The 8,534-nt window shown below is 67.8% G+C and overlaps 1 protein-coding gene across 4 annotated transcripts; it reads right to left on the bottom strand.

Moving 5' to 3' along the window:
• Positions 1-556: 556 nt before the first annotated feature.
• TNFRSF14 (tumor necrosis factor receptor superfamily, member 14) lies at positions 557-8,140 on the bottom strand. Of its 4 annotated transcripts, XR_001138146.1 has the most exons (9): positions 7,900-8,140; positions 7,101-7,209; positions 6,576-6,701; positions 5,184-5,333; positions 4,972-5,062; positions 3,955-4,115; positions 2,975-3,004; positions 1,743-2,749; positions 557-1,581 (listed from the first exon to the last, which is right to left on the bottom strand). XR_001138146.1 is itself a non-coding variant. In XM_012660669.1 (8 exons), exons 1-8 carry the CDS (start codon positions 7,975-7,977, stop codon positions 2,415-2,417), a joined length of 1,080 nt encoding a protein of 359 aa, XP_012516123.1. In that variant the 5' UTR covers positions 7,978-8,140; the 3' UTR covers positions 557-2,414. The 4 variants fall into 4 exon arrangements, 3 of the variants coding, with proteins under 3 accessions (XP_012516123.1, XP_012516124.1, XP_012516125.1); XM_012660669.1 differs by having other exon boundaries at positions 557-2,749; XM_012660670.1 differs by lacking the exon at positions 557-1,581 and having other exon boundaries at positions 2,569-2,749; positions 2,991-3,004.
• Between the last annotated feature and the right edge of the window lie 394 nt (positions 8,141-8,534).

The following is an 8,534-nucleotide window of genomic DNA, read 5'->3' on the forward strand; positions in this document are numbered from 1 at the left end:
AGTCCTGAGAACGCTGCCCCCCGCGCTTCCAGTGTCTGGAGTTTCTGGCCGGGGTAAGTCCAGGCTGTGCTGCTCCGCGCCGGCTGGAAGCAGAAGAGGCCAGTTCCCTCCTGAGGGACACTTAGGTTGTTTCCCAGCCTCTCTGTGCTGCCCAGGCTGCCAGGAGCACTCCACGCATGCCTGTCCTCACCCGGGAGGGCTGCGTGTGCCTGGACCCGACGGGGCGACGGTTCACAGCGTGTGACACTCGCCTGGCCATCGCCTCTGGAAAGGCCGCCCCTGTGCACGGTCCCTCGCACAGGGTGTCCCTACGTTTACATTTCCTCCGTCCCCTGGTCCTCCCTGGGTGCTCCTCCCTGCGACCTTCTCCCCCTGCCTCATCACACTCCCCGCCCCGGCCTCCCTCTCAGCCGCTCAGCCGCGTCCCCACCCAGGGCCTGCCTCCCCAGCGACATAGCCCTGGGCGAGCGCCTGCCCTGGCACCGCTGGGCAGGGGCCCCTGTTTCCACACCAAGGGGTGACTCAATGCCAAGGGTTGTGAGCCTGTATGGCGGTTTTCTGTGGTTTATTCTGTGGGTTCCTCAGGAAGGGCTGGGCGAGGCGGGGTCAGCGGGTTAGGATTGAACAATTTCAGCGGGTTCTGGGTGCAGGGGCTGCGCCTAGTGGCCTGGGATGGGCCCTTGGCCACTGGGGCAGAGCGATGGTGTCCTGGAGTGTCAGCGGGTCGTGTAAAACAGCACACACCAGGTGAGCTCGCTCTCCAGGAAGTGGCCGCCCCGGATGAGGAGCCTCCCGACGGCAACACGTCTGAACACTGTAACGGGCGTCCTGTCGTGTCCTGCCGGGTTGCAAACAGCAGGGGTCCCCGAGGACTCCAAGTGCACGCTGCATGTGGCCAGGGCGCTGTGGCCATAAGCGCACTCGCTCTGGGGACCCCTGGGACATGCCCGGGGGGCACAGGGGACACACTCCAGGGCCTTCCAGCAGCCTCAGGTAGCATGAACGGTTGGGGGCCAGAGGCTACCTGAGGAGCACCCCCCCACGCACTCGCCGAGCTCTTCCATTCCTGGAGACACGCTGGCACCCAGCACGACCTCCAACCGGGGACGCCTGAGAGCAGGTGTGCGGGCTCGCATCCGGAGTGTTCTATGTGCGTCAGCGGAACAAAGCAAGTGGTTTGAACATGCAGCTCAGGCCTCCTGTGTCCCTGCTGGTCTTCAGTCTGCTGGCTCCGTCCAGCCCCAGAGCAGCGTCACAGCCCCCGCCGTGACTACACGTGGGGCCGGCCCTCCTCGGGCTGGCTGGGTGTCCATAGGCGAGTGCACACGGGAGACTGGCACGACCTCCTGCCGGACCGAGCCCTTCGTGTGGTGGCCCCTGCACGGCTGGTCCTTGTCCTCGTGCCCACGGCGTAGGCTCTGGACACGGTCCCAGTGCACGAGTTCTTGTCCATCGCCCGCTCGCTCGCTTAGGGCGGGATTCTGCGGACAGCACAGTCACCAAGCTGCCCATCTCTGCCCTCTCGTGGCAGCGTCTAGACCACTGACACGGACGTCTAAGCCCTTGCTAATGTTCCAGAGACTAGGAAGCAAATAGGTAGACAGATGCATCAGCCAGATGACAGAGAGTCAGCGGGGGTGGACACAGAACTGCAGACAGAATTCATACTCAGATAGTGAGTAAAATGCTATTTCGAATGAACGCAACAACCACACTGAAAAAGAGACGAAAGGAAAACTGACCCACGTCACCGTCCACAGTATTTGGACCACAAAGCCTGAAGCCACAGAGAAGAGGACCTGCACCCACGACCGAACCCCAGTCAGCGCGGGACTCTCCTGAGGGCAATTCCAGGAGGGCTCTGTGTCCTCCAGGAGCCCGGAGGGAAGGTGCTCTGAGCGGCGGGAGCAGGTTTTGTCGGGGAGCGGGTCGCACGGGCAGAAGGGACGGACGAGAATGGCGCGGCCGCGTCTGCTGGGGCTGCGGATGCCGCGTGAGTGCCCCTGAGCACACATCCTGTGACAGCCGTGGGGGTGTGCCTTCCCCACCGCCCCCGGTGAAATCCTAGAGCGACGACACCCGCGTGGTGACGGGCGCACCTCACCGTGATCGCTGCCCGGGGAAGAACAGTCGGCAGACAAGAGCGCAGTGAGCAGCAGGACCTTGCGAGTCTCACAGGGTCTCCCGGAGACACTTTCTTGATAAATAGCAACAAGGAGCTGAATTCGAATGGAAGTTAGAAATGCCCTTCAAACAACAGGGTGTTCGTTTAATGCCATGCTCAGGGCCAGCCAGCCTGCTCCTGCCCGTGAGGTAGTGCCTGCCGCCACCTCCCACGCGCCGCGGCAGCGGAGGCTGGCAGGATTCAGGAAGGCGGGGAGCCGGGGCTGGGCCGAACTGGGCTGGCTGGGAAGCTAGCGTTGTGGTGAGGGGCTCTGGCCCTGTCTGACTGAGTGCGGTGCGTGGCAGCCGCAGCCCCGGCGGTGCCATCTCTCCCGCAGGCTGGAGCCTGAGCCCGTCCAGGGCAGAGGCCACCGGGCTCGCCTGGCTCCCGCGGTCCCACCAGGTGGACTGCAGGTTTCAGCAGGTGTCGCCTGAGATGCCTCAGAGGTCTGGTCCCAGAGCCTGTGGATCAGCGGTTTGGGTCCCTCCCTGGGAACTTGGGTGCCGTCTCCTCCACGGCCACCGTGGTGACGTCCGGCGGGGCCTGCAGGACCGTGGCCTCGCCCTCTGTGTCCCGTGCCTCCCGCTGCGGGCGAAGGCGGCATAAAGACCCGGCCTCCCGAGGCTCCCACCCACCGTCTCCGGTTTCTCGGGGTCCTGTTGCTACTTTCGTGGGAGGGGTTGCGCTCCCTCCCGCGGCAGCGCGGCTGTGCGCCGAGGACTCGGGCCCCTCCCAGGGCTGGGCACCCGTGTGCACCCCCAGCAGCATCGACCCCAGTGGGGAGGGGAGACGGAGGACGAGGAACGGTACCTGGGAAGACCATTACCTTGGCCTTGGCACCTGCAAAGCAGAGACACACCGGTTAGGGGAGGGGCCCGAGCGCCGGGCCAGGGGACACAGGTGCACGGTGATGGGGGGGATCCACACACTCCTGGCTTCTCCCTGCGTGGCCTTCCCCAAGAGACTGGCCCTCTCTGAGACAAGGTGAAACCACCTGTGGTCCGGGCTCCCAGCTCGGCCTGTCCCCGAGGGGGCCCCACACAGGTGAGGAGACCCTGGTCTCCCTCCCAGCTGCCACACCCCGAGTGCGTAACTCTAATTTAACCTTTCTCCAGGGAGGAGACAGGGACCCCCAGGGAGCAGGTGCCCCAGACTCAGGGTGAGACGGGGATGGGGCCGCCCCGGCCTGTGCCAGTGTCGGAGACCCCAAGAGCTGCCTGCACGCAGGGGCCCACGGCGAGGACGCGGTGGACGTGCTGACACTGGGCCGGGGAGCGTGGCGACCTCCCCCCGGGATCTCTGGGCACGGAGCCTGCTCCCGCGGGCGTGCACGGGGCTCCCTGGAGCCTGCACAGCAGAGACCCAGGTTCCAGGGCTGTGGCACAGCCGAGGCGCCCTGAGCGGGGCAGGTAAGTGGGCACAGGAGTGAAGGAGTGAGTGACCTTAGTCTTCTCGGTGGGGACGCAGCCCTGTCTGCGGCAGGGTGGCTGTTGGCCCTGCTCTCGATAACACAGCCGGCCCTGTGCTCCCCCTGCCCCGCAAGCAGGTGGCCCTCGGGGTCCACAGCACCGAGTGGCAGGGGGCTCCCTGGTCAGGGGACCCACCTTCTCTTCAGCCCCCAGGGAGGACACCTGACATCTGGGCTCTGGGCACAGCAGGAAGCCCCCCCAGGCCTGTAGCAGCCGCTGAGAGGGGGCCGCCTCCCCAGGTTTGGAGGGACAGGACGACGGAAGGGCTTGAGAAGAGACGCCCGGGACACCGGTCCGAAAGGAGCGGACGGACTCACTCACCGCTGGCCTTTCTTCTTTTCCGTTTGTATATCACCAGGCCAAGTATGAAAACACTGGCAATGACAAAAATGAGGCCCCAAAGAAGCTGCGGCGTCTTCGAGGAGCAGGTGACATCTGAGCTGCTGGTCCCAGGTGTCTCTGTCGTAAACCAGCCGCTGCACCTGCGTGAGAGCAGCCGTGGAGCCTGGGTGCCAGCGGTGTGGGCACCGTGAGGGGCCTGACACTCACGCAGAGCTGGGCGTCTCCAGCCGGCAGGGGCCCAGGGAGGCTGGCCTGGTTGGCGGCTCTGGGACGTGGCCTCAGGCCGGTTGGCTTTCCCAAGTGCCACTATGGGGAGATGCAGAGAGGGAGGGTGGAGGAAGGAACCAGGGACAGGCCAGGGCAGGGGGGACGGATGGCGAAGAGGGAGAAGGGGGGCAGCCAGGGCTCCAGAGATCCCAGGCAGGGAGAGGCCAGTGTGGAGAGGACAGAGGACAGAGGGAGAGCGTGCCGGGGAGGACACAGAGCCAGGGCCAGGGTGGCTGGGCCAGAGCTGGGGAGAGGACCAGGAGGGCAGAGCAGGACGCGGGGCCCTGTGCACTCCTCCCCGGGCAGCCACCCCGGCCCACCCCAGAGGCTGTGAGGTCCCAGGTCAGCTCTGGGGTCCCAGGTCGGCATTGGAAGGGGTCGTGCCACAGGAGGAGTGGGGGCCTCACTTTGGGAACCGCACCTGACAGCCTCCCCCCACCCCCAGAAGCCCACGGTGCCCTCCCACAGGGGACACCAGGGGACAGGGGATCTGGCGGCAGCCCTCTGGGGCTGCTCCGGGTGATGTCCTCCCTGGGCCTCCAGGAAGCCCAGACCTGCGAGCCGCGGGGGCTAAGGCGGCGTGTTATCTGCGGGACACAGGCCGCACCGCTCCGGGCTCCCCAAGGAGCTGGCACGAGACTGAGGAGCCGCCCGGTCTCTGCTGAGGGCGGGCGGCCAACTCCCGTGGGAGCAGCATGGAGGCCCCTGAGGCCACCCTGGGTCACCTACTTGGTCCAGGGCTGACATTCCTCCAGGCTCCCGCTGGGAGAGAAGGTCTCTGGGGGGCAGTCCTGACACACCGTGTCCTGCCTCTCGGTGCCTGAGCAATGGAGCGGGCGGTCAGGGGCGGCCTCGGGCACCAGGCTGGGAGGGGGCCTGGGGTCAGGCGGGGACACTGGGTCAGGGGACTCTGGCATGGGCATAGCCACCTGCCGGCTCACCTCTCTCCTGTACCCTCTGGCCTGGGGGGCACAAGGTGTGGGACCGGCACGCGGCGCAGTGGTCACCATCCTCGCAGAAGTGGCCGCGGCTGCAGCCACACAGGGTGTTTTCCGTCCTGGAGCAGTTCTGCCTGGTGACTAGGCCCATGGCTGGGGTACAAGACACGGGCCTGAGGGCAGCAGCCGGGGTGCCGGGGGCAGGGTCGAGGCCCCGTCCTGGGAGGGGCCGAGCACCCAGGGGCCTGGGGGCTCCTGCCTGGGGTCTGGGAGGGGACTGGGCCTCAGTCCAGCCTTGAGACCTGGCTCGCCTGAGTGTCTGGGCCCCAGACTCTGCCCCCAGGGACCCTGCACCGCCCGGCTCAGACAAACACGGTGCCCAGAGGTGCCAGACCGGGGGCCTGAGTCCCAAAGGGCTCCAAGGCCCAGCAGTAGCAGGCGGGACGAGGGCCTCGGGGGGTCCTGGGAGGGGACAGGGAGCCAGGCCTCTGGGGGAAGCTGGCCTTCTGCCCAAACTGGCCCAGAAGGACACTGAAACTGCAGTGTCAGCTACGGGGCATGTGGGGGACAGGTCCCAGCCCCCGGTGCGCCTGCCCCTGGACACCCACCCTCACACAGGCTTCCCCTCTACGCTGTTCAGATGGCGGAGGCACCATAGCGAGAGCCTGCGCCTGGGCCTGGGCCCCGCCGGAGGCACAGCCTCACCTGCTGTCTGTGCCCCGTACCCTGAGCCCAGTGAGACAGGTGCTTTCTCAAGGTTGGGGGAGCAGGAACTGTGGGTGCAGGTTGGGGTGTGGGCCCCCAATCCCCACCTACATGAGGCCCCAAAGCACTCGGCCTCCTTCTTGTCTCTGGCCTTCCTCCTCAGCCCGCCTGCTCCCAGGTGCTGGCTCCTGGGAGCCGTCAGCCCTGGTCCTGCCTGGCCCTCCGTGGGGCACTTCCCGCGGCTGAGCCCCGGCCTGGCTATCTGAGGGTGGGCACTGGTGGGGGCTGGGGGCCTGGGCCTGCCTTCCGTCTAATCTGGGTCCGCTCCCACCCCTCCCCCGCTGTCCTGAGTCTGCAGCCACGGGAGAGGGGCCGGAGGCCAGGGGGGTTGTCTGGCTCTGTCGCTGGGTAACTGGGCCTCAGCCTGCCCGTCTGTACAATGGGCAGTCCCCTGCCCTGCCTTCTCGTGGGGCGAGGCTAATGCTGACCACACATCTGACGCAGAGCCTGGAGACCTGGCTCTCCTGGGACAGGGCTGGCAGCGGGGCGATGGCCAGGTGCTGAACTTGGGAAGGCCCAGGTGACAAATGACAGAAGGCGATCCCTGCAGGGAGCCCCGTGGAGATGGGCTGGGCCAGGGCCTCTGGGTGCTTGGCTGGGGGTGGTGCTGGCGGGGGGTGGCCCTCGTACCTGGGTCGCACACGCGGCACGGCAGACACTCGCTCAGGCCGTTGTGGTGGGCGGTGTAGGTCCTCGGGGGGCAGGGCACACACACCGTGCCCGTCAGCTCGCCGCAGGCCTGCCTCACGTGGTAGCCTACAGCCCAGAGCGTCGCGGCTCTCAGCACTGCACCCGCCCCTCCCGCCGAGCAGGTAGACCACCAGCCACGGGGACTCAGGGGCAGCTGGGCTGGTCCCCACGGGGCGCCTTGGCCCCAGCTGCCTTCTACAAGTGTGCCTGCTTTGGGGGAGTTGGAAAGCTCTGGAAGAATGTGGAGCTCCTGGTATCCTGGCATGCACCCCCCAGGCCTCAGCCTCTGGTTGTGATGGGCCCACCCGCGTCACATCCCCACTGTCTGTGCCCCTGGGCCCGGGGCCTCACGCCACCCATGGTTGTGGGGACAGAGAACAGAGGGGGCTCCAGGGCAGGGCAGGGAGGGTACGAGAGTGTCTGCCCTTGGCCCCCAGCGCCGGCCCCTCCCAGGGCTGCGCCTACCCGGGCTGCACTTGGGGCAGCATTCGGTGCCCACCGGGAACTCCTCCTCCTTGCAGGATGGCAGGGCTGGGGCGCAGCGGGGGGATCCCAGGAAGAGGAGATACAGCGCCTGAGGGGCCAGGACAGGAGTTGGCCTGGAGGAGCTGCCCTGGCTGACTCGGGTCTCTGCCCAGGCATGGCCCCGAGGCGTCGGTCTCCCTTCTGTGCGGTGGGGAAGGCCCGGGCAGGGGAGACAGGCTGGCCAGGGCCCCAGGGGTGAGCGTGGCCCTGCTGGGACCTGGTTCCAGGGCGGAGGGCCTGGCAGCGTGGGGCTCCCTGGGGGTGAGCTCCTGGGGAGGCAGGAGCCCAGCCTGGCTAGAGGTGTTCCCGCCCAGGCCGGACCTTGGACCTGATCCTGTGGACAGACACTGAGCTTATCATGGGCTCAGGGCTTCTGGAGGACTGGCCACCTGCTCCGGGGCCCCTCAGAGACACTGGCTCTGCGCTCCCCTAGCGCCACCTGGCCCAGAAGCACCCTCAACCTGCCGTGGGGGGCCACCAGCTGCCCTTGGATGGGGAGGGGAGGGCTGGGGCAGGGCGGGGCCCCCAAGGAGGTCTGCTGGGTGGGGCTGTGGCTCTCCTTCCGGACCCCCAGCCCTGTGGTGAGGACAGAGGGGGGTGGGGCGACTGGGTCAGCGAGGGAGCTGGGAATCCGAGGCCAGGGCAGGGGCTGGGGGAGGGGAGGTGGCTGGGAGCATAGGGGCGGGGAGGGCAGGGTCCACAGCAGCCGGGGCAGGGACAGCCAGAGGCAGGGGCTCACCAGCCGCAAGACGTCGGCTTTGGGCGCTGGTCTCCTAGAAGGGGCCCCCCAGCCCCAAGGAGGTTCCGTGTTCCTCATCAGGACGCCTCCGGCCCTGGCGGCTGGCCCAGGACCCCCGCCAGCCAGTGGGACGAACTGCCGCAGGGGCCTTGACGCCAAGGCCGCCTTCCGCTGAAAGAGAAAAGGAAAGAGAAACTTCAGTGCGCAGCCCGCCTGCAGTAGCGGGCGGCGGGCGGCAGGCGGCCGCGCAGGGGACTGGCGCTGGCGGAGCGCAGGGGGCGATGCCAGGAGGGGCCCCAGCAGGGAGACCCTCCCCCTCGCACCATCCGCAGCCCCCTCTGGGTTTTCTATAGAAGTGAGGGCCCCCCAAGATGCGTCCGCCTCTGCCCGGCTCACTCCGCACCCACAGAGGCTGCAGGTGCTGTGGGGCTCAGAACCCGGGCCCCAGCCTCCCTGGCCAGGTCCCCAGCGGGCTTCCCCCCCACCACGCCCTCCCCTCAGAGCGGTGGGCGGCCGGCGGGGGCGTGGGGACGACCACACGCCCGGGCCCTGCAGACAAGCAGGCGCAGCGCACTCATGGGGGGAGCCCGCCAGCCCCTGGAGGCCGAGGGGGCGGCACCAGGCAGGCCGCCCCA

This window comes from Propithecus coquereli, unplaced genomic scaffold, assembly GCF_000956105.1.
Source record: "Propithecus coquereli isolate 6110/MARCELLA unplaced genomic scaffold, Pcoq_1.0 Scaffold672, whole genome shotgun sequence".
NCBI lineage: Eukaryota > Metazoa > Chordata > Mammalia > Primates > Indriidae > Propithecus > Propithecus coquereli.

Bases quoted from the DNA above. Each gene is read 5' to 3' on its own strand.
- TNFRSF14 (XM_012660669.1), bottom strand. From the start codon at position 7,977: ATGAGGAACACGGAACCTCCTTGGGGCTGGGGGGCCCCTTCTAGGAGA. The intron at 6,702-7,100 runs GTAGGCGCAGCC...TCTGGGCTGTAG, and splicing joins CTGCCCCAAGTGCAGCCCGG to GCTACCACGTGAGGCAGGCC. The intron at 5,334-6,575 runs GTACGAGGGCCA...CTTGTACCCCAG, and splicing joins GTGCCGCGTGTGCGACCCAG to CCATGGGCCTAGTCACCAGG.